Raw genomic sequence first — 26,893 nt, 5'->3', positions numbered from 1 at the left:
AAAATTTATAAATGACTTCAACCCAGTCATTTTATCCATGTGGAATGCTAACATGGATATTCAGTATGTGGCAGACAATTCTATTGCTGTTGCTCGGTATGTGACATCTTACATCTCTAAATCTGAGAAAACAGAATTGAAGGAAATGTGGGAAGAGATTTCTCACAAGAAGACTGTCAGTAAGAAGCTGTACAATTTCAGTTTAAAGATGTTATCGCATCGAGAAATTGGATCCTACGAATGCTCAGATAGGTTATCATCTGCAAGTCTTTACTCGAAATCCAGAAGAATAATTTGGGTAAGCTTAGGCCTTGCAGGAATGAGAAATCGGGTACTGAAATCTGTTGGAGAAATTGAATATTTGGCCGAGAATGACCCAGAAAGAACAGATATTTTGAAATCAAACATGTTGGACACATATTACCCAAAGAGAAGTCATCATCTTGAGAACATGTGTCTCTATGAAGTGCTGCAGAACTACATTTATTCACGGAAAGCCACAGAAGACATCAACAATGGAAAATATAAAGTCATTGGTGAGGAAGGATGTTTGGTGAAGCAAACAAAAGGAAGTTTGATAAATCACAGGAAGCTCAGTTGCGAAACTACTGACAAAAAGGAATTTTACTACTTGGCTCTTTTACAGCTGTTTAAACCATGGCGTTCAGAGGACGAACTACTGGGAGAATTTCAAAGCTATGAAGATTCCTTTAATGCTTGCAAAAACAGCATAGAATGCAGTACTTTCATAACTTCTGTCCAAATGTTAAATGAAGAAAATGAACAGGAAGCAAAAATTGCAGCTGAAGTAGCTAGAGACAGTTCTCAAGACAGCCAAAGTTCAGGAACACTTAGTCAAGATCCCCTAGGACAACCAATCATAGAAAATGAAGCTGCAGTAGCCATGACTGAAGTAGAAACGGCTATGAATCAAGCACAGGAAGATTCAATCGACTTACTAAATCTGGAACAACAACTGAATGAAGAACAAAAAGAAATTTATGAAGAAGTCATCAAAAAAATTGATCATGGATTACTACATGAAAAGAAAGAGTGCTCATGCACATCATTTGAACCAATCAGGATGTATGTGAGTGGACAAGCTGGAACTGGTAAAAGTTTCTTAATAAAAGTCATCAGAAGCTATCTACAGCAAAAAACAGCTTCAAATTTGTCTTGTGTGGTAACTGCTCCAACTGGGTTAGCAGCCTATAACATAAAAGGAATTACCTTACATCGCTTGCTAATGTTACCAGTGGAGCATGAGAACAAAATAGAATACCACAAGCTAACTGGAGAAGCATGCCTCGAAGTTTCAAGAGTGTTGAAGAAGATGCAAGTTCTCATTATTGATGAGGTGAGCATGGTTTCAAATTTAATGCTTGCCTTTGTGCATTTAAGAATGCAACAATTTCTTAAGAGAGACTATGACGTGTTATTTGGAGGAAAACACGTCATAGTTTTTGGGGATCTTCTGCAGCTCACTCCAGTTAAAGGACAACCAGTGTTTAATACTGTGACACATGAAGACACGAAGAAGTCATTAGGAAGCATTGGTAATGCGAATATTTGGTCGTTCTTTGAGTACAAAGAACTCACTACCAATATGAGACAAGCAAACAACGAAGATTATGCAAGTATTCTGAAAGATATCAGAATTGGACTACTCACAGAAGTTGGCAAAAAAGCATTACAGAGTCGGTTGCTACATAATTTATTTCCAAATGAAGAAATAGTTGCAGAGAAAATATACCAGAACATTGCAGAAAAAAATACTGTAATCTGCTTAATGCCAACACTACGTGAGTGCTCAATATTCAATGAGGAACTTTTGAAATTGGAAAAGGAAGAGATTAAGAAAATGGAAGCAGAGGACAAAATTCCGCATGAAAGAATTACATTTACATTAACAGGCAAACTGAAAAATAAATTGGATTCACTAGAGAAGAACATTTCCAAAACAGCTGGATTAGAAAAAAATCTATATGTTTGCATGAATTGTCGAGTGATTTTAAGGAGAAATTTGGATGTAGAAAAAGGTTTAGTGAATGGAGCTATGGGAAGAGTTGTAGGTATTATTAATTATCAGAAAACAGAAGGAATTGAATGTTTAAAAATAAAATTTGATCAGATAGAAGAAGTTAAAGACATTTGTCGTTGTTCAGTTCGTTTCATGCTTGTGAAAGACTTATATGTACGTAGGAAGCAGTTTCCGTTTTCTCTAGCATATGCTGTAACTATTCACAAGTCTCAAGGATTGACTGTAGATAGTGCTTTTGTAAACATTGGTTCTACTGTGTTCAAAGAAGGTATGGCATAGGTTGCTTTGTCACGAGTGAAAACATTATCTGGTTTATTTATGATAGACTTTGATGACTCAAAAGTTAGTGCTGATACACACTGTGTAAAGGAGTATAATAGATTAAGAAGAACCTATGCTCCTCATTTAGGTCAGTATCCTGTGATTGAAAAACATGTTGCTTCTCGGAAAAGGAGATTTGAAAATATCTGTAATGTGGATGAACAGAACAAAAAAAAAGGACAGTGATGTGATAGCAAGGAAAAAGAAAAAGGACAGTGTTGAAGAGGTTGTTGGTTGCCATTTTGAAAATAGCTCTGGTGTCAACTGCTATGCAAATGTAGTTCTTAATGTTGTATTTTATCTTGAAAAGTTGCTAGAACAGATAATAGTAAATCATGGAAAAAGATTGTGTTCTCTGCTGAGTCTCCTTTTTGAGAAGCTGAGTACTGATAAAACTGAAATTGAAAGTGCTACTGATGTTAGGAATCTTTTAGATGTATGTTGTGGTTCTACACAGTTTAGAGAAAATGTCCAGCAAGATGCACAGGAATTCTTAATATATATTTTGAGTGTACTTGAAGATGAAGGAGTAGAAGTAGAAAAGTTATTTGGTGTCTCTTACAAATGGGAACATTGCTGTGAAAATTGTATGAACACATGTAGTAGTCATGTTGATTCAGAAAGGTTCATATTTTTACCATTACCAGAGAGTGAATCAGTGACTTTTAATAAATTATTTAAAGATGCCAATCACAACATGGAATGTTCTGAATGCAAATCAGACATGTTTATCCACGTTATTTTTACAGAAATATGGTCAGTATGTAATTTTAATGATGCAACGTTGTAGAGCTGATGGTTCAAAATTGGATACTTTAATAAAGAAGTTTACAGGACAACAATTATCAATTTCTGGAAAAACTTTTGTTACAGTTGCAAAAATTTTTCATGAAGGACCTACTGTAACTTCTGGACATTACACAGTTTATCTTAAATGTGAAAAAGTCTGGACACTGTGTAATGATTCCCAATTGATTTTCAAGCAACGTTTGCCTTATGATTTACCCAATTCTTATTTAATTTTTCTGAAACCTAAATTTTGAAAACTAAAAACTGCATCTGAAGAAAGCATTTTTTGTAATTTTAAAGGATTATAATTGAAGATATCACTTAAAAAGGATTTTGAGATTACTATTTGGCCTAAAGGAAAAGTTATAAAAACAATTGTGGACTCCTTTGACAGAAATTATTTTGGCATGTGTGCTTTTGCGACAAGGTTTAAAGACGGTTTGTCTAGAAAATTTGTTTTCATCTAGAAAAGTACTTGTAATATATATGTAATATTTCTAATAAGGTATATTTTAGTGAGGAAAGTTTTAGGGCTTTTTTTAAACAATCTTTCAGATTGTTTTTTTTTGCCCGCTGTTAAATGATGAATACAATTGTTTTCACTATTTTAAGTGAAAAATAAAAAATTCTGAAAACCGCAAAAAAAGGGCAAAAATTTGCTTTGTAAAATATGTAAAAACATGTAATGCTTTTTGTAATGTATGATTGAATATTAATACTTTTTTTCTTTTTTTGCAGAACTGGAAAGAAAAAAAAAGAAAAAAATTCTGTTCCCTTGCAAAATACTTTTAAAATTTTTTTTTCGAAAAAATTTATTTTTTAAAAAAAATAGATGAAAAATATTAGTATTACTCAATCCTCCCTTTTCATGCTTCCATTTCTTCACCTCTTTTTGTACATTAAATTAAAAAAAAAAAAAAAAAAAAAAAATTTAAAAAACCTTGGGTGCGCGCAGGGTGCACGCACCTCAAAAAAAAATAAAACAAAATCCCTCAAAAAATTTTTTGGGTGGTTTAGTTTATAAGTGGCTCTTAAAAGAGCCCTTGAGTTAATGGAGGGAAACAGGAAGAGAAAAACGAAAAAAAAGAAAAAACATCTATGGCCTATTTGCACTCATGGGCATCAAATTTTCTCTGAATGAGATCAAGACTGGTCTCACCCACAGAAATAAGTTTACCGCAAACAGTGCAGCGTGTGGACAACCTAGCAAAACAAGGTGGTCCAAAACGAGGTGAAGAAGAAGGCAAAGGCACCACTGCAGCTGAAGTGCTCGCCTGAGCTGCCGAAGATGTGCTCGGCTGAGCTGCTGCAGATGTCGTCGGTAGAGCAGGTGGAGGGTTTGCTCCAGAAGCTCGACGAAAAGTCACTGGATGCATTTTGTCAACATGCCTCAACATAGTGTGAATGCTAAAAGAATATTTCTTGTTAGGATTCCCACGTGACAAGACTTTTTGACAAAGTACACATGTAACTTTAGGTGCATTTACCTTCTTAAGTCCCTCTGGAAAAGTAAAAAACTGCCATATGAAGCTGTCTTTCTGCTTCCTGTTCCTCTGCCTCTCAAGAGTGTCCTGGTCACTGTCTGAAGATGGTTGCTGTTCAGCCATTGTCTCTCAACAACAGAATAGCTCCTTCTCCAAAGGAATCAGAACTAATAATGAGGGGAGTAGGTGTGGTTTGGGAAGAATCTAGAACTGAAAGTACTTCAAACCAATCAAAAGTGATAAATCATGATCACATGACTTGCCATGAGGGGATTGGGTGTGGTGTTGAAACAATCAGAAACTGAAAGTAATGTTAACCAATAAGAAGTGTTCTTTTATTAAGCATATAACCCGAGGTGCGCGCACTGAGCAAGCTCCGAGCGCGCACCTAGTGATTACGCATGCGCGAACACGTCGGAGCGCATGTACACACGTCATATGCGTGCACGTAACGCGTATACGTTGAACACGCGTATACGCGAACGTTATTGCGCGTAAATTAAGCGTATGAGGAAGTAAACCGCGTGGAGCGCGTACGACGCACGCACGCATGCGTATGTACGTACGTTTACGTACCGGGTGCGCGCTCCCAGCGCGCACTATAACGTATGTATGCGTACGTAAATAACGTACGACGGTATTCGCAAAAACTTGCGAAAACGTACTAGGAGCGCGCTCAGAGCGCGCACCTCAAGAATTTATAAAAAAAAAAAAAGGTGAAAAATTAATTGCAAAAATTAAATAAACTGTTCAACTTTATCCTAATTGAAATTTTAAAAAAAGAGCAAAAACAAATAAAAGGATACAGATAATATATAAATGAATACCTAGTAATTTTATTGGTATTATAAAAATAAAAAAATATTTTAAAAAATCAAAAATTAGCATTTAAAAAACCGTACAAATTCACTGAAAAAACCAAAGGTTTCACACACTTTATAGTTAGGATTTAGCATTTAAAAAACCTTGCAAATTCACTGAAAAAACCATAGGTTTCACACATGTTATAGTTAGCAGGACATTTCTCTCATACAAAACCAATGAAATTCCCCCGTTATAGTTAGTTCAGCTAACTATAACTCGCGTGCCCGCAATGCACTGCTGATGACGTCACATATTACATCACTCATGACATGGTCAGTGACATCTCAAATGACATCACTGATGACATCACTGATGACATCATCCGTGTGATAGAGTGGCACACCTCCTCTCACTCTAATATAACCTTTGATACACACATTCAAAAATAGAGACTAAAATTTAAAAAACAATGGACATACCAATACCAGTTACAACAACCTACTCAGTAATTCTAAGATCCACATACACATCCACTCATTTTCCAAAAGTCCTATACAGTCACTCTTACATGTACTCACTCATCATATGTACTCATACACCTATTCATCCTATTACACAATGCCACACATCCATAGAGTTACTCACACACATAGTCACTCATACTAATAAAGAATCAAGCATACATTTACTTGCATATACAATTATACACGCACCACCACACTTACTTCTACGGAAACTTACACATACTTAATCTTTTTAACTTTCACTTATAGAAACACATACTTATTCATACAGGAACTCTTTCAATCTCTCACTCTCACATATACTCACTTATATACACCAATAGTCACATATACTAGTTTAAAACATATGTAGTTACTCATAGAGACACTATTCAGACAGTCAATCACTGACTAACACACCCATGCACACACTCATCCACCCATACAGTCCTGCACACATGCTGTCTTCTACACATACAAACAGTGAGTCACTCATTCATGCACCTATGCACTATGTAATACCCCCCAACGAACCATACAGACATCAGACACTTATACTGATACTCCAAAAACCAACTAATAACCTATATAGACACTCATGTAGCTACTCACCAACCCATGCAGCCACTTATACACAAAGTGAGAGACTGATACAGATATTTACATATTTCAACATTACTCACTAAGCCATGTATTCACTATGATACACTTAATCAGTCAGTTACACAATCAATTTATCAATAACAAATCATCCATTTAGACACTTATATACCCATTTATTCTTCCATCGACCTTGAGATATACATATATAAAACATATTTAATTATCAGAAATACACACATTCACTGGATGATGTCATCAGTGATGTCATCAGTGATGTCATTTGAGATGTCATTTATTTTTAAATTACTAGCGCCTCTTCTGAATGACTCCTTGAATGCCTTATGGAATTCCTCTTTAGAAACGGGTATTTTCCCATCTGAATGGAAAAAGGCATTGGTCCGTCCCATCCTGAAAAAAGAGGACGCAGACCCCTCGGAGCTGAAACATTTCAGGCCTATTTCCCTATTGCCAACCCCCGCAAAAGTCCTGGAAAAGGAAGTCCAGAGACAACTCTCAGACTTCCTAGAAGTGAACAACCACTTACATGACTCACAATCAGGATTTAGGACTGGTTATAGTACGGAAACCACCCTACTCGAAGTCTCTGAATCCATTCGTGAAACCCTTGATCAGGGTAGCTGTGCTATGCTGGTATTATTGGATTTATCGGCAGCGTTTGACACGGTCTCCCACAAAATCCTCCTAAATAGACTACTTGGAATAGGAGTGGCGGGGACCGTGTTAAATTGGTTTCAATCTTTCCTGGAAAGCAGGTCTCAACAGGTGGTTCTACACCCACATGTTTCTAACCCCAGATTCTTGGCGCAGGGGGTGCCACAGGACTCGGCACTCAGTCCGACGCTCTTTAATGTTTATCTTGCGCCCCTTGCGGCAATTATTGAGAAATGGGGTGTGCGAGTTGTCTCCTATGCAGACGACACACAGCTAATCTTCTCTTTCAAGGAACATGATGACACAGCTTTCTTTAATTTTAAACAATGCCTACTAAACATCTCTACCTGGATGACCGAAAACTGTCTTAAATTAAACACTGATAAGACTGAGGTCCTATTTTTCAATCAACCTACCCCTCCACAGACGGAGCTGTGGTGGCCAGTAGAATTGAATCCACCCCCGATACCGGTACCGGTGGCTAGGAATTTAGGGGTCAGATTTGACTCGCAACTGTCTGGCAAGGCACAAATCACGCACATCTCCTCTTTGTGTTTTTGGAGATTGAAGACATTACGAAGATTTTTACATTTCCTTCCTATGAATTGTAGGAAGGCAGTGGTACATGCCCTCATCATTTCCCAACTCGACTATGCTAACAGTCTGTACATTGGCCTCCCAGATTTCCTGATGAGAAGGCTGCAGCGTATCCAAAACGCCGCAGCCAGACTTTTGAGGAATGTGCCTCTACGGTATCACATTTCGCCTCACTTGGAAAGCCTCCATTGGCTGCCAGTAGTAAAAAGAGTGCAGTTCAAAGCCATCGTTTTGGCTCATAAAGCCTCTAGAGGGGTAGGTCCTTGGTACTTGAAGCAGAGATTGCAGAAATATCTTCCACCTAGAACGCTTAGATCCAGCAAACAAAATCTTCTGATCATCCCTAGGTTCAGAAAGTCGAGGACAGGTGGACGTGCGTTTTCCGTGAAAACTGCCATGTTATGGAACAACTTACCAAATGATCTCAGACTCATTGACAAGGAACTCCCGTTCAGAAAGGCATTGAAGACCTGGCTATTCAGACTACCTTAGAGATTGGCTCAGGCCGCTCTCTGCTTAATCTCATGCGTTTGCAGGACATTAGAGCCGGGACACTTCCGTTGGAAGTAGCTGTCGCGCTTTATAAATGTATAAATTGTTAATAATAATGTCATCAGTGATGTCATGAGTGATGTCACTGACCATGTCATGAGTGATGTAATATGTGACGTCATCAGCAGTGCATTGCGGGCACGCGAGTTATAGTTAGCTGAACTAACTATAACAGGGGAATTTCATTGGTTTTGTATGAGAGAAATGTCCTGCTAACTATAACATGTGTGAAACCTATGGTTTTTTCAGTGAATTTGCAAGGTTTTTTAAATGCTAATTCCTAACTATAACGTGTGTGAAACCTTTGGTTTTTTCAGTGAATATATATTCAACGAGACAGACAAGATTACTTACTCGGTCAAATCTATACTTTTGCACGACGCTTCGATACAATTAGAAAGCAGCGTCTCTCACAGGTACAGACATCAGCAAGTAAAGAAGCAACAACTAAAACCCCACCCAACATCCCAGGAGAAATGTCGGATCTGAGCTCAGTAGCAAGCTCAGATGTTGAGCCACTTTCTGAAGACGGAGGATTACAACCACTGGCTATGGCAAACCCCCCATCGGTAATTGAGGAGTTTGGTTTTTTATACAAGGACCGGACTCAAAACCAATGTCCTTCGTTCCAAAATCAAAGTCAAAGAAAAGAAAGCTACGTAAGCGAAAAAACCGACGGAGTAGCCATGGAATTAAGATCAGGGAAGAAGAAGCAATTTCAACGCAAGGGCTGGAAGAAATAGAGTCAACGGTTATAAATCTAACGGATCTTGTTTTAACGGATGAAGAAACAAGAATCCTTTCACTTGGCTTTTCTTTCTGCAAACGAACTAACTTCAACTATACCCAAACGCGCATTGACTTCTTTAAGTTTGTAAGGAAACTGAAACTACAAAAATTCTTTGATACGAAAAATACAAATCGAAAAGAAATGAGACAAGTGGTCAGTGAGGAACCAGGCAACCTCGATGTTGGGGACATGCAGGTACTTTTTGAATGTCAGCAACTCATAAGAGAAGGGGAAGGTATGACTGTGGGTAATCAAGTTAGTCAAGCAGATGAACTCTTTTGTCTAGATGTCTTTGACAGTACTACCACTAATTTTAGACCAAAATCGAGTTTCACACCTAATACCCCTAGAGACACTTTGGATATATACTCTGACCTGGTAATAAAAGATTTAAAGGAAATATCCTTAAACTCTAGCAAAGAATTTTTAAAGAAAGCTTCAGGTTTTGATAAAAAATATGAATCTGTGATGGCTAAAATTCAAAGCAGACAGGACATAGTAGTAAGGCAAGCCGACAAAGGTGGCAACTTGGTACTGTGGTCCCTTGAAGCATACAACTGTGAGGCAGCCTTACAATTGAGAGATAGAGAATGCTATTCAATAGTCCCCCACAGCAATCTAATTGAAATCAAACTTAAATACCAAAAAGACCTTGCAAGATGGTGAGGAATTGGGTTGATTAATCAACTAGAATATTTGTTTTGAAGGTGGACAACCCAGTGGTACCCATATTATATATAATACCAAAAATTCATAAACACAAGGATATACCACCAGGACGTCCTATCATCTCAGCCATTGGTAGTCTCTTTGAACCAACCTCCAGATATTTAGACTCATTCCTACAACAGTATGTGAGGGCATTACCCGCTTATATTCAAGATTCAAGGGACTTCTTGAATCAATTAGAAAATATAAGATGGGAAGAATCTTATCTCCTCATAACATTGGACGTCGTGAGTCTGTATACCAGTATTGCCCATGAAGATGGCCTAAGGGCAATGAGGCATTTTTTAAACTCAAGACCTATTAACCTCTACCAGCATACCAATATGCTGTTGGAGATGTGTAGGCTATGTCTCACCAACAATCACTTCCTTTTCGGAGGTGATACTTACAGACAGATGAAGGGCAGATGAAGGGCACGGCGATGGGCACCTGCTTCGCCCCCAGCTATGCCAATCTACACATGGGTTGGTGGGAGGAGCAGGTGCTCAAAGTCGACTACATTAATGAGTGGAGAGAAAATGTCATTAAATGGATCCGCTTCATTGATGATTTATTCATCATATGGAACGGATCTAGAGAATCAGCACAAAAGTTTATTGAAAGCATAAACATAAACAAATTGAACTTAAAATTTACTGAGCACATAAGCACAGAGAAAGTGACTTATTTAGATCTAGAAGTGTACATTGCACAAAATTCAATCCAAACGCGCACTTTCAGAAAACCAACTGCAGGAAATTCTATCCTGCATGCGGCTAGTTTCCACCCAACTAAACTTAAGATGAGTATCCCTTATGCAGAGAATCTGAGAATGAAACACAACTGCAGCGAGGCTACTGCTTTGGGGCAGGCTCAGGAAGCCTTGAGCCACAGATTTCTCAAGAGAGGATACAAAATGGAAACGTTAAGACAGGCAAAATCGAAAGTAGCAAATATGGAGAGAAGTGTACTATTGAAACCAGACATTAAAAAAGCTGAAGAAAAGCGGAAGAATACAGAAAGCCAGATCCGCATGATCACTGGTTTCAGTACATATCAGGCTAGAGTGAGAGATAGCCTGAGTAGACACTGGCACCTTGTCAAGCAGGACCCTATTCTAAAAGGGAAGGTCACACGAATCCCTTTGGTGACTTTTAATCATGCTAAATCTATGAGAGATGACCTATTTAAAACTGATTTTGAAGCCAAAAAAGGTGGGAGTTGGCTTAAAGTAAGCCCAGGCTTCCACAAATGTTTTAAATGTAAGGCCTGTAGACACGGTAAAAATACACAACAAATAATGTCTCCGCTTTTGAATAGTCCCTGGAAAATAAGAAAGCCACTGAATTGTAAAAGCGAATTTGTTGTTTATGTCTTGAAATGCTCTTGCCCTAAGATGTATATAGGAAGCACCATCCACATGGTTCACGTGCGTATCCTGCAGCATCTTAGGGCAATCACTAATAATGACAAAAACTATGTTGTTGCTCGTCACATAAATGAATTTCATAAAGGCAATACTAATGAATTAACATACTTTGCCATTGATCAAGTCCCTAAAGAACAAAGAGGAGGCGATAGGGAAAGGAAATTAAGAAAATTGGAGTCTAAATACATACTTATGTTCAACACAAAAAGTCCTCATGGTATGAATGTTGAAGAAGATCTACACATACATTTAAAATAGAGGTATCTTTTCCAATCATGTTGATTTTAAAATTGTGGTTTTAAATTTTGATTTTATTATATCTATCCAGTGATGGATTGATTGCTCCCCCCCTTTTTTTCATACTCTCCAATATGATCATTTTAAGGACAAACCGTTATTTAACAGTGATCATGGGATTCCTTGGTATATTGAATACTGTTGCACTAGCACTTTACTGGGACAATATTGCGATTTTTTGCACAAAGAAAGGCACTAGCACTTTATTTTCAAGCATTGAATTGCACAAAGCACTAGCACTTTATTGATACGGAGTTGAATCCTATTGTTAAATTATTTCACAATTGTATGTCCTATTATGACATTATTATGTGTCTTCTCTTTTCCCTTGTCTCCCCTATTGGTCCCTGGATATAAAGGTTACCAAACTGGATTGCAAATGAATTATTCATTGGAAACTTCGTTGATTCTAAATTAGGAACGATGGACAATTCAACCATGACAAGGGATCTAGAGTTATATGACCAAATCATGACTTGTATAATAATGTTATAAATGATTTGGAGTATGGAAATAGAAGGATGATGCACTATTGATAGATTGTTATTGTCTACAATGTCACTCTCTTTGACATTTTTCCCCTACTTTTAATGGATGCTTTGATTTGAATTTAAATATGTAAATATATGAAATATTTGTAAACTTTTAAATCCAATCCATTTTTTTGATTTATTTAAATGAGATAAATTTAGATATAAGAGAGACCTCTGGCACTATGTCATGATAACGTTGTATTGAAAAAGTTAAGCGTCACGGCAATAATAGTCTGCTGTTTATGTCTATCAAGGAGCTAATCATGTGACCCTGTAATTTTTGCTTTAAATTGAAACGTTTTGTCCACATTAGATTGTGTGAGCAAGGGATACGTCCCGAAACGCGTTACGAAAAGGAAATAAAAACCCAAGCCGGATGGCTGAAAGCATCCCGAGTGTCGGTGTCTGATTTGGAGAAAGTCGGATTTGGTTGCAAATATATATATATATATATATATATATATATATATATATATATATATTCACTGAAAAAACCATAGGTTTCACACACGTTATAGTTAGGAAATAGCATTTAAAAAACCTTGCTAATTCACTGAAAAAACCATAGGTTTCACACATGTTATAGTTAGCTGGACATTTTACTGATAAAAAACCAATGAAATTCCCCCGTTATAGTTACTGTAGGCAACTATAACTCACGCGACCGCAATCCTCTGCTGATGCTAATACTGTATTTAGACACTTATTTGCCCATATCTTCTTCCATTAAATTTTAGCTATACATATATTACAAATATTTTTTTTTCATAAAGACACATATGTCATCAGCAGAGGATTACGGTCGCGTGAGTTATAGTTGCCTACAGTAACTATAACGGGGGAATTTCATTGGTTTTTTATCAGTAAAATGTCCAGCTAACTATAACATGTGTGAAACCTATGGTTTTTTCAGTGAATTAGCAAGGTTTTTTAAATGCTATTTCCTAACTATAACGTGTGTGAAACCTATGGTTTTTTCAGTGAATTTGTACGGTTTTTTAAATGCTAAGTTACTTTACGCCATTTGTGGCGTGCGCGCCCACTTAACGCAGTTCGTTCCGTGCACGGTTTTTATCAACTTTAATAAGCCCTGTACATTTGGTGGCCTTCGGCCACCAAAAGCACAGGGGGTGAGGTCAATGTGGATAGTGTTTTTTTTATTTCGATTTTATAATTTCATGTTGCCAAAATTACGTTTTTTTTCTCTATTAATAAGCCCTGCACATTTGGTGGCCTGCGGCCACCAAAAGCACAGGGGGTGGGGTAAGTGTGGATAGTGTTTTTTTTATTTTTATTTTTTTACCGTAAGCGTACGGTAAGCTTACGGTAAGCGTACGGTAAGCGTACGGTAAGCGTACCCCGCGAAATTGCCGAAAAAAAAATAAAACTGTTTTTGCTCTTGGGGGATGTTTGGGGACTCCCTCAACATGACTATGTGGGAGGGAGTTGTCAAAACAGCCCCGTAACATGTTTTTGGCCATCATGTTTGATAAACAACACTCAGTGCGAGAGACAAAATGGCGGACGCCGCTTCCTGGTTTCGGCCGATTCGAATGTTTACTAAGATCTAAGAGCCAATCAGAATCGCGCTCGCGCACGCCACCGTAAGCTTACGGTAAGCGTACGGTAAGCGTACGGTAAGCGTACCGTAAGCGGGCTCAGATATATATATTGATTTAAAGGCTATTTTCTCAGAATCTACTGAACAGATTTACACCAAACCTACAAAAGGCACTTCCTTGACCTAGGGACTACCTCTCTGCCAAATTTCTAGTAATTCTGTTCAGCCGTTCGGGCTGTAGCTCGTTCTAAAGGTCCTATGGAAAAATGCATGGGAAAAACGCGTTTTGGGACCCCCCTTTTATCTCAGCCCCCGCTTGACGAATCCCCCCGAGACTTTCAGGGTAGGAGCGGAGCGTAGCGCCCCACCTATTTTGAGAAATTCGCGAGGATTCGTCGACCGGCGCCAAAGTTATTCAAAATAGAATGTTGAGGTTTTCCTATGGAAACGTGGTCCTAACTATAACTACCTACTGGCGACCGCCAGTAGGTAATATATATATATATATATATATATATATATATAACAGCATATATATAACAGCATGCCAAGGTTGGATTTATTACAACTATTACACAACAGTATTTTTAGAACTTACTATCATGAGGCTACCATAAGCAGCCCTCTAGCAGCTTCTTCTGATTGACTAGCCTTTGGTAGCCCATGCCAAGCTGCTTTCTGAGTAGATGTGAAGAGACCTGGGTCTGAAGCAATACAGCGATTTGGTGGGAGGAGATTTGTTTCCTGGAGAAGCCAGAGAGAGGAAGGGGCTAGGAGATACCATGCCCTTCAAAGGCAGGAGAATAGATGTCACAGGACCCAGGTCAGTCCCATGTACTTGATCCCCAGCTATATGAGAGCCCAAATAATTAGTTTAGGAGTGGGGTTGGAAGGGGAGTTTCTATCCACACCTTTGGGTTGGGTTACACAGACACACACACCAAGGAGCGATTTTCTCCATATTGATTTTGTGGGAAAAGAGCATTCTGGTCACAAATATGCCACACTTGGCAGGAAGTGGTCATAGCAGAGGGAGGTAAATTTACCCCTATTGACTGTTGTCCCACCCCTATCTTGCCGGCCCAGAATGGATGATAAATTTGTGAGAACTGCAGACGAGCGGTCATGTGTTGATCCCAGTGCAAACTCAGTTTTCTTTTCCCTGCTGAACCAAAGGGGAATGTCCAACAAGAAAAGCGTACAGCCCAAAAGAGCTCTCCATGCGCTTAAGTTGTAATGAAGCGCTCATTTAGGCCACAAGTGCTGGTGCAGCTTTCTTCTCGCAGAGGGAAACAAATACAGCGCTCACTGTGCGCTGTTTAGAACAATGTGAAACAAACAAGTCCCTTCTCCTGCTTTAATCAAGGCCAGAACACGCTGATTTAGTATAATGCAGTGGAAGCACTAGGGCTCTTTAGTACTATGATTTTGAACACAGGGTGCAGAACAGTCCAGTCCTTCCCCTGCAGGTTTCCTTCTCACAAAGCCTTTTGTATCCCTGAGACTTCTCAAATCAGGAGACCAGCGCACAAAGTCCCTTGGAGAGTCCTTCTTCAAGCAGGGGGGACACAGCACACAGCAAAGTCCTTTTCCTTTCATTGGCAGAAACAACTACTGCAGTCCAACCTCAGACAGCACACAGCAAAGGGGAAGTACTCCTCCTCCAGTTTCACCAGCTCTTCTCCTTGGCAAAAAATCCTCTTGATTCAAGAGGTAGTCTAAAGTCTTGGGGTTTTAGGTGTAATACTTATACCCCATAATGTCCTTGTTCTCTTTGTGCAAGGGTCTCTGAACCCAGTCCAAACCGGTTCTGTCTTCACTAGTGCACCATGACCACAGGGGCGGAGACAGCGTTTTGCAAAAGGAGACACAGACTATTCAGGTTTAATGGCATCTCCTCCCAATACTCTAAATGCAGACCATGTCTAATCAGGCCTTCGATGAGTCACCCAGGCAAGGCAGGGCACCCATAAACCCCCAAGTGACTGTCTAGAGTGAATGCACATCTCAGCTCCTGTCACTCGCACACATAATAGGAGGCAAAAGGCAAAAAGTTTAGGGCTAAACCTGTCAAAAAGGGCCTGGTCTAACAGAAACTTTCTGCAGATTTTGGACAAAATCATCCAGGAAAAGACCACCACTGTCGACTTGCGAATCAACCTGACCTCGCTGGTTTGTCCCGCTGAAATTTTCAGAGCTCTTCGCCATTGATGTTTAGGACAAAGACTTCCAGAGGCTCACTGAGCATCATGCTGCATCATGCTGCCATCATCGGATCAGACGCCAGGTCTGTGGAACCCAAGGACTCACCATCGAGAGAAAAGCTCCAAAAAAGACTTTGTTCAAATGTAACTTTCGTAAGGGGTTTAGCCTTAAACATATTCCATCCGTGCTCCATCGTGTTCTCCCTCAAACTTTGACTTTGTCCTGGTCCAGCTCGACCAGGTAGCTGAGAGTGGCGTTTTAAGCTTTTTGGTGCTAGAATGAACATTATTTGAATAGTTCTTTAAATATTTATATCTCTGATTCCCTACTTTGGATTATTTTCATTTTGGTGTCTTTGGAAAGATATAAACATTCTCTATTATTTTAAATTGATGTCGTATTTTTTCTTATGTTGTGTCTTTTACATATTTATTGTTTTGATGGTAATAAATGTTTTACATATACCTCTCTCCTAAGTTAAGCCTGCCTGCTTGTTTGCTGAGCTACCAAGGGTTGATTGAGGATTAATGGCTGATTAACCTCCTGTTCAGAGCAACAGGGACAAAACAGGCTTCAGATTCCCCCCACAACTGCCCAGCTCAGCTGCTGCACTGGACCTGCCTAGATCTAAAAGTGTACCTGCCTGATACTGGCTGGCCTCTGCTAGAGAGAGTCCCTGATCCCCAAGAGGCCCCTCCCCAGGTCCTGGGCCTTTGGTTAGAATCAAAGTGCACTCCTCTGACCACAAAAAGGAAATCCTGACGTTTAGTGTTGTTTGCTACTTCAAACGGATTCCACCTGCACCAATCACCAATGTGAAGCACCGGTGAACTTGACTCTTCATGCTACAGTAACCGCCAATGATGTCGGACAAACCGAAATCTGCACTTTGTGCTGCAGCATCGACAGCCTCTAGTGACTGTAAACACAAAGCTACAGCCATAATTTTCAGTGATGTCCCTCACAGGATCTTTGTGCTACAGCAATGACTGTTCACAATGTCCAACCTGCTCTTCACACTACTGTGATGACATCCGCAAAACTCTTGCTGCTCCTCGCAGACGCGGCCTCCTCCATTGCGAACTGGACTCTTCACACTGCACTTTGAGAAGTCATCTTTTTCAGTGAGTCTAACCTAGTCCCTGAATCAGGCCAACAAGGTTGGCCTTAAATTGTGACTTTCAGCTGGTCTAGCCTGACTAGATAACCGCAAGTGGCACTTTGTGCTTTTAGGCAGTAGAATTACCTTAAACCATTAGAATTGTATAACTTCAGTTCTACTAATTGGAAGTTTGCTTTTTTTGGTGCCATTTTGTTTATTAAATGTTCTCTATTTTTCTAAATTAGTGTGGGATTTTTCTTTTGTTGTATTTTCACTTTATTACTGTTTGAGTGCTGCATAAATACTTTACACATTGCCTCTAAGTTACGCCTGACTGCTTTGCACATGCTATCAGAGGGTTAAGCACAGGTTAATTTAGTGACTCTTTGTGTTTCACCATGCTAAAGATTGTGGTTGTTGCTTGAGGAGAGTTTCACCCCACTTAACCAAAAACCCAATTTTTAGGTTTCACCTGCACAGCACTTGCGCTGTGCTTGTGGAATTTATTGGACGAAATATATCCTAAAAGGGTCTTACATCCTGCCTTCACATCCTATTGGTACTTGTGCTCATTTTACTTTTCCACGTTTCTATTGCTTGTAGTCATTCCATTTCTTGTTTTTCCATGTGCTTCTCTTATGGATTCCCATTGGCAAAGTACTGTGTTCTTCCACTTTGGTGGAACTTCTTTTACACCTCTCAAGCAACAATCAGGAAAACAAACTAAAAACAAGAGCTACACCCTTGCTTAAAAGTTACAGCGCTGCCCGAGTGCCGTGGACAGAGACCACAGGTTATTATTATCTCCAGTGGAGATCCTCCATTGTGCCTTTTATTCCTTCTCTGTGCTCCAAAGGAAGCATGGACTACATAGTGCCCCCAGGGCACAAGTAGGCACCCACTTGAATGCGTTCATCATTGCATTCACTCCATCGTCCCCTGGTCACAAGCAGGTATCTACTTGAGTACTTGTTTACTCAGCGACTCTGAGTGAGTGTAGTGGGCTCAGCTGGCTGTTATTATCTCTGTGGAAAACGAAATTATTCCAGAAGCTCACACGGCTTTGTTAATCACTGAGACAGAGCGTACTGCACACAGACCATGCAGCCTTCTACAGCCCGCTATTACTGAATGATACTGGTGGTACTTTTACTTTTAATAAGTCTCTCCCCCTTCACACATGATTCATGCCATAGCATTCTTTTAATAGAAACACTATGCACTGCTAAATTGCATTTATTTAAAGGACTCTATTCCCCCTTCATCATGTGTAGGTATTCATGCCAAAGCATTAATTCAACAAAAATACAATGTGCCATGAACAATTCATTTATAGCTCTTACAACCCCTGATGAGGCGTCCTAACAAGGTCCCTGGATCTCACATGTGCACAAATTGTGTAACTTTGATCATTTTTAATTATTAAATGTGGCTTTTCTTTAAGGATAGATTGTTATTCTCTTTGAAAACACGAGCGGTGATTGAAGAAAAATATTCTGTCCATATTCATTTTCACATCACCCTGGCCCTCTCCTCCGACTGTAATTTCTTACTCCATTGATCCCTCTCTCCATTTCTCCCGCAACCATCCCTCCCCCAACCCAGTGCCTGAGAATTTTGGATGGCAGTAATTAAATAATGCATGTTTCAGCTGCTTTGCTCATGCACCAATGATTGCCAACAGCGCTGCGGGGTTAGTGTAAAACTTCTGCAGTGCACTTTTACACCACTGTTTGCACCCAACATCTATCGCACACCATTTGCACAACCTCCCTCAAATAATTCACTACTATGCAATATTTTTCAACTTACATCAAAATGGAACCCTAGTCAGGGTTATTACTCTCCCTGTAAGACTGCTACGAGTGTGTTTTTCCAACAGCTGAGCTAACAGAAAATAAAACATTTTCTTGAAGCAAACACACATTTTTGTGGGATTAGAGACACTGATTCCAATTACAGGATTACTACGGGCACTCGTGCAGAGAGAGGAGCGCGCTGTTTTGCCATTGCAGCATAAGGGTTAGGTACTGTGTCTGGCCTACATGATTGAGTGTGAATGTTCTGCTAAGGATTTAAGGGGCCAGATGTACGACCCGTTTTTGCATGCGCAAATGGGTTTGCAACCCGTTTGCGCATGCAAAAACCTACGGGGTTTTAACATCTTAAATAGCGAGTCTCAATTTATTTGCGACTCGCTATTTAGGAATTGGGAGTCACAATTAGGAAAGGGACATTCCCTTCCTAATTGCGTCTGCAAATCAATGTACAAATGTTTTATGACCGCAATTGTGGTCGCAAAACACTCGCAAATTATCACCCTCTTCAAGAGGGTGGTAATGCAATTTGGAAGGGGTCCGCAGGGGACCCCTTCCACTTTGTGACTGTCTCGAAAAATATTTTTTAAGGGCAGGCAGTGGCCCCAGGGACCACTAGCTGCCCTTAAAAACTCAAATGAAAACGTTTCATTTAAAAAAAAAAATGCATCCTGTTTCCCTTTTAGGAAAATGGGCTGCCGTTTTTCAAAAAATCTGCGTTATTTAAAAGCAGTCCTAGACATGGTGGTCTGCTGAGCCCAGCAGTCCACCATACCTGGGAGGGCCTGTCATTCCCAATGGGCTCGCAAATTGTGAGAGGCTCATTAATATTCATGAGTCTAGCAATTTGGACCCCTTATGGAATTGCAAACAGTGGTCAAAACACTGTTGTACGTGCAAAATAGTGCTTCGAAAATTGCGAGTCTTTTGCGACTTGCAATTTGCGAGGCTATTTTGCGCGTTGTACATCTGGCCCCTAGTCTTTTATCCTTACAGTTAAAGATTCCCGGTAATTATGGTTCAGTTCACCAAAAGATGTGAAGTTCCCCAAATCCAATTGTGGCAGGCACTGTGCAATGGGGGCACTGTTAGACATATGTCTTTGGACACTGCTGTCTTTGTGCATAGGAGGCCACACAGTAGTTCGGAATCATAAAGGGGAAGGGCATTATAATCTCAAAGAGCCCTATGGCCTTAGCACTGAGACGGATATGGCAGTCACAGCGCATATTGCCTTTCTCAATAAACATGTCATAAGATTTTTACGCAGTTTCAGTAACTTATATTGCAAAACTGCTCACCAAGCTAAAATTTACAACCAAAAAAAGTATTATGAATCACATGAGTGAAACCCAATGCATTTACCAATGCTTGTTCGCAGTGCTGTTACATCAAGAGTGAGTTATGATTTACATGGCTGTTTAGCACCAATGACTCATTTAATAAAATGCTAGTGGTCACAGGTTCCAAACAATGAAAAAGGACAACAATGTAAGAGAAGGAATTAGTCAGTTCATTTGGTCTCTAATATTTTGTACATGGAAAATAATATGCAAATATCCATGTGTGGGATAAGAAGCATGCATTTCATGATGTGAAGCACTGATTTTTATATTGCATGCTCATTGGCACTCAGCAGTCATATGTACCATATATCCACTACTTGAATGTGGTCTATTACTTCTTAGCAGTCCCTTGGACACCAAACAAAGACAGCATGACCCGATGCAAAAGTGCATCTGAGCTGACATATACACGCACAGCAACCCCTTCTCTTGCTTTATGTGAGCATTAGGATTTAGGAAAGTCAGTTACTTCCACACAGAAGGGTAAAGTACCTTCTGTAGTGCAATAACCACATTTCTAACTACTTGAGAAACGTATGGAGCAAAATATGCCCGCTTTCCTATGCATATACATAACATCACGCTTTAAATAATTACTGTCAAAACCACAGGCCAAAAACATGAGCTCATGAATATCACAAACACTATGACTGGAGCCATAGAGTCTAGATCCACAGAAGCCAGAGTGATTTAACCACATTTGGAAAATGACCCTCTCTGAAGGATCACCCCAATCGTTTTGACTTCCTCCTCCTCTTTTTCTGGCATTTTGTTTTGGCTTTAGTACTCTCTGCACTTTACCACTGCTTACCAGTGCATAAATTACACATGCTACCTCCTCTAAACATGGCATAATTGGTTTACACCTGTTTGGTATATTTGATTTACTTGTAAGTCCCTCGTAAAGTGGTATACCATATAACCAGGGCCTGTAATTGTAATGCTTCTAGTGGGTCCGCAGCACTGATTCTTTTACACACGGAAGTAGCCTTTCAAATGTATTTCAGGCCTGCCACTGCAGTGCATGTGTGTGCAATTTACTACCACTTCGACTTGTCACTTAAAACTACTTACCAAGCCTTAAACCCCCCTTTTATTACAGATTAGTCACCCCTACAGTAAGCTTGCTGGGCAGGATTGAAGGTAGTGGCTAACAATTCACATGAATATGCTTTGTCTGGTCCCCATACAAATGGCTGATTACCCCCAACAGATAGCCTGGGTTGAAAAGGAAGCTTCAGCACCTTAGAGAGCTGCTTTGAAATGACCTCCCACATCAAAGGCACTTTTGAGTATAAGTACTGGGTCTCTGACCCCCTAACATCAGAAACCTCTGGATCTTGAATTGAACCTCTGTCACAAGGGCTGCTGTGATGCTTAAAGAGCTCATTTTTGGACTGCAAACTTGGAAACCCTGCTTTTTTGTTGCATTTCCTTGCTGCTCTCTAACTCGGCTCAAGGAGAGCTGGACTCTACCTTCACTCCAAGTGCCTTCTGTTGCTTGATACTCAGTGAAATCAATGCCTCGCCTGTCTGTGTGTAACAGAACTGGATTATCGACCTGGTTGTGGGAGTAAAATTGGTGCATAGCATTGGAACCAGTGCTTTGCCTCCTGAGGTCAACACATCGGACTGCGTATCGCCATTGCTGCAGCTGGGTGAGATCAACACATGCCGTCGACTACATTGCATAATCCAGCGCATCGCTCAGGATCTTTCAACTCCGGCACCCATCTTCAGAACTGACACATCGCCTTCACTGCGTGGAGAAGACATGTCATTATTTGCGTCCAAGAAAGGTACTTTGTTCAGCGGTCACAGTCGGGAGACCTGAGGGAGAGCATCCCCATTCTTTTTAAAGATACCATTAAAGTTTTGCTTATATACTCTCTTAATCTGGGGTGGGCAGAAATGTGCATCTTCAAAATAGAATTTTCCCCGAACAGTCCCTGGAAAGGTGCCTTGCTGAATCGCTCCCCAGAGATTTTAATTACAGTTTGAATGACACTTCGGACGCAGACAATTCCCAGCTTTTAGCTGATTTATAGACATTGGGATTTCATCAAAAAACTGCAGGGTCTACTCATATAACTTTCCTCACCTTGGACCTGCTTTTTACAAATTCTACAGATTTACACTATGAGCCACCCTTCCCCTTACAGATTGGCAACCCTGGAAAACCAGATCTGAGACAACTTGACAACAAAGGGGCCATAAAACATTGGCACTGTGTCTCCCCAAATTCCTTTTCATAGATTTTTGTTTCCCTGCCAATAGGCAAGACTTTGTAGTCAACCAAATGTTGGCAGGATTTCAGATGGCTATAAATTTAGCATTTGATAGCAATGCACCTTTAAGATCTTGGTCCTCCTGTGTTCTTTTTAACCCTGGTACACTACAGAGCTGAAAGCTGAGAAAGAAATTGCTCTGCAAGAAATGGTAAAGACGGCTGCGATGCAGCTATGATCAAAATGATAAAGCTTTCAAGAAGGCACTTTCTGTGTATCATCACCGGGGCCTGCATGGGTCCTGTAGCCAGCTGGTACTTCATCGAGGTCGTCCCAAAATGTGAGTTTTCCCAGACCGAAAGTAACCTTTTAGTGCAAATAGCTTCAAAGCGCTTAACTGCATTAATTTCTTTTTAATTCATTATCTCAACTTTTATACTTTGGATTTTTGCAATTCTGGCCCTGTTTTGTTCATATTACAGTAACATATTTTTATAAACCTGTGTGGAGTCTTTTTTGTGGTGTATTCATTGTGTTATTGAGTGTGTGTATTGCACAAAAACCTTACACATTACCTCTTTAGGTAATCCTGACTGCTCAGTGCCAAGCTACCAAAGAGTGAGCACAGTTTATCTTTTAGTGTGTATCTAGTTTACCCTGACAAGGATTTCGGCTTCTGCTTGAATAGTATGCATATATTTAGCAACCAGAAAGCCAGTTTCTAACAACCACAATATAATAATTCCTACAGTGTTAGAATCCAGATTTGTGCCCATCCAAGAAAATGATTGTTGGCTCTAAATTACAGAGAAGCCACATGAAATTCCCAAAAGTAATTTTTTTGTTAATATATGTTAATATTTTATCAAATATATTCGAGACTCACTAGAAGTTAGCTACATCGAGGCAAATCTTGAGAAATCAGTTCCCATGCATCTAAATGAAATGCTTGAATGAGCAATATGTCTCAATGTTTATCAATATGAGAAACAATTAGTGGTCAATGTGTGCTTATGGTAGGAATGCTTTGTTAATAAGAAAACTGAAAACAATTGCATTAGAACAAATTATATTACATAAAAGTCTGATGATTCTTTTCCCAAATATGAATAAGTAGGGTACTGTAACTGATCTAGCTTGTGTAAAAAAACTTCACCTTTATAGAGGTTTGTGTAATCTCAAATAGTGGAGAGCAATTTTAGTCTGTGCAGAGAGGCCACACCAACATAATTAAAAGAGGATCTCTTTAACAAAGGGACAAAAACACATATCTTGATCAGTAAGAAAAATGGAAAAACCAAAGTTTATGTACAGTCATTAGGGGTGGGAGTTAGTGGTTTAATTCTCACTGTCGTAATTGCCTTGAAATTACTTGTAGTTTTGCGTAATATGGGCAAAGCGTAAGCTGACATTTAGCTTTAGTTGCTTAGTGCAAAATGCAGGCTTGCATCTAGAAAATGTGCTTGAGGATGCATTTTGCTGATAGAAATAGCACTAAATGCTACAGGACATGAACAGCGGTAACCAGCATTCGCTCACTCTCAGTTCGTTGTTCTTGTGATGCTGTTGTGGGATTTATTCCCCAAATTATTCAAACTGGTATGAACACATAATTTCAGTGATTTCTCATCACAAGTAAAATGCGTAATTACCGAAGTCTAAGGGAAAACAGATAGCTGTTTATATTTACAAGACTAAAGATGACTTTAGACTTAGAGTGTATGTCACAAGAACAACCACCATGCAAAGTTCTCCTGAATAGCTGGAAGCTTCTAATAAGCTTATGAGAAGTCGCAGACTGCATAGACAGTATGGAGCAGGTTTTGACGCAGTGGCATCCTAGTCGTGGCACAGAGAAATCTTGTAGATTTTACTGCGCTCACCCTATATACATTAAACCTAACGCAGGTGTAATGTCACGCAGGGTTTACAACATGACGCATCTCCCTAGATGTGTCATGTTGTAAATTGTCTGCATTGTTTACGTTGCCGTTGTGTCACAAAAATGATGCAATGGTGGCGCAGAAGTGTCACAATGGGCTTGTAAATCTGTCTCCAGTTGGCAATTGTATCTTTATTTCTGTTCTCACCATCTAAAAAGCAAAACCCAACCCGTTGTAGTCTTTCGCCGCACCTTTGGCATGAAAGTCAATATGACTGCAGGATAGGAGGACGGTTTCCACATATGTAGGTATGTCATTTTAAGAATTACTCTTCAAAAAAGTTAGCAAATGTTTTGGTCTCATGCTCTTTAAATTATGAAACAAATAATATTACATTTATTGCAATGAGATGGGCAATTTTCTATTTTGAAAAATGGTTGCTTGTGGTGAACGTTTCAGCTTTTATTGAACAAATACTGTATTCTCTATAAATCTCTCCCTGTGTCTTCTTTTGCGCTTAGTTTCAGTGCTGATCAGTATTGAAGCAGTGAATGGTTTTAGTTCATCATTATGGCAATCTGTGCTCACAAATATTACATATTGCATGCCAAAATCTTAAACATTTAAGTTGGATTATGAAACCTTTGAAATGTTCACCTAAGCGTTGACGCACGCCACTCACCTGTATTTGAAAACCCATGAGTGAGCACTTGTATGTAAATGGTTGAGTCATCTTGCTTACCTGACGGAGAAATATGTTTCCATGAAATCGATGGATCTGGTTTTCCACTTGCCAAACACATCAAAGAAACATTGCTTCCTTCGTTCACAATCATGTCTGATGAAATGTGATATATTTTTGCAGAAACTGAAATAATAAATGTTAACAGTGAGAAGGGGTTTTGTGATTTTGTGGGAACAATATTTTTCATGACAGATGAATATTGATATATATATTTTTTATTAAACATGAACAATCAATATAGTCATCTATTGTAAAAACAAAAAAAGGCAAATTTATTAGCTTGCTGTTTTGCATCAGTATTCAACGGAAATGTAATAACCAAAACTGTTCTTCAAATAACGTAAGCATTGTCATTCGAGTTAATTTTTTATGAACGCTTTCACAGTATCATGCAAGCTTTGGGAGAAAGATGGACAGAAACCAACAGTACTTAATTGCTGTCAGTACAGGATGTATGACGATACAACGCGATCATTTAGATCGCGGTACATTACATCGCTGTTTTTACAACACAAGTCGTTACAACGACTGCGCTGGAGGGCGCTGGATTTAGGAATAGTATGATTTACTATTCCAACTCCAGCCTACGTAACAGTAGGGAAGGTGTTTGTTAGAAATGGGATTTCTGGTTGGCTAAGGCTTGCGCCAAAGCCAGGCAGAAACTACCACTCTAGTCAGGGCAAGGGAGTTACACGCCAAAGATAACCCCTGCTCACCCCCTTGGTAGCTTGGCACGAGCAGTCAGGCTTATCCCGGAGGCCATGTGTAAAGCATTTGCGCATGCACGCAGCAACAACATCCCAGGCACACCACAAAAGGAACTCCACACAAGGTTATATATAAAAATAGCCTTTGTATTATCATAACACATTAGAATAGTACACGCATAATATACACAGTGCCACCTGGCACTGGGTCATATATACAAGGGATTATTTACACCTGACAGGGCCAACTGGACCACTGTCAGTACCATCACAAAGTGAACTTAGTAAATGTAGAATTTATCATAAACATAGAACACAACCAGTAACTACTGGTAATCGCTGTACTTATCATCGGCCTGTAACATAAACTACATTATGCACAGCATCACATCAGGCGCGAATTACATTCTGCACAAACCTCCCCAGCATAAACACATTATGCAATTCTCTCAGAAGTCTAAACGCATTAGACCCTAACCTCCTAAGTATAACTACATTAGGGGCATAAATCACACAGTGGAACATAATCGCACTAGAATAAACCATGATATGCAAAACAACCTCATAGTCATAAAACACATTTAGAGGTATAACACAGGGTGCGTAAAACATACTACATGAATTACATTTCCTAGCACCACACTCACATTAGGGCCTGGTGCCCTACAATCCTAACAGTCACCCTGGCCAACTGGTCCTCTCAAAAAGGGGCTCAAATGCCCTATGTCCCAAAGTCAGGGTGCGTTGCCTATGCAGCGAAATCCAAGGTGTGCCACTGCGCAAGCCTAAACATTGCAGCTGACCGCTATTTGCTGGGCAGCTGTGCATGGCAAATGTAGGCCTGGGCTCTCAGTTGGGCCCGGGGTCCCCACTGGGACTATGTAGGGGAAGAAATGCAGCAAAACAGTGCAGCTACCCGCTCTGGAGCGGCGCTGCTGAGGATCAACAAAATAAAGTAAAGGGCCTTGGCACATCTGTGCCTCTTCAGCCCTGGGCCCTTCTAAATTAACTGTCCCCATCGTTGCAGTTGCCCACTGTCTAGAGGGGCAACTGTGACGTGGCAGGGGGGGCTTTTAAATAACTTTGCCCCCATGTTGGAGCACACAGGCTCTCAAAGAAGACTTGTGCCAAAAAGAACTTGCCCCCAAGACCCACGGGGGCCCCTAACAAAATGAA

At 39.8% G+C, this 26,893-nt stretch overlaps 1 protein-coding gene across 1 annotated transcript in view; it reads right to left on the bottom strand.

The window, feature by feature from the left end:
* Positions 1-26,893, bottom strand: part of NEGR1 (neuronal growth regulator 1) — a 2,102,052-nt gene that overhangs the window by 1,041,249 nt on the left and 1,033,910 nt on the right. The window contains exon 3 of the mRNA XM_085602283.1: positions 25,008-25,133. Within this exon, the coding sequence (XP_085458409.1) occupies positions 25,008-25,133 (126 nt within the window). The remainder of the gene's footprint in view (positions 1-25,007; positions 25,134-26,893) is intronic.

This window comes from Triturus cristatus, chromosome 4_2 (genome assembly GCF_964204655.1).
Source record: "Triturus cristatus chromosome 4_2, aTriCri1.1, whole genome shotgun sequence".
Lineage (NCBI taxonomy): Eukaryota > Metazoa > Chordata > Amphibia > Caudata > Salamandridae > Triturus > Triturus cristatus.
This window is presented reverse-complemented; position numbering and strand designations above follow the sequence as displayed.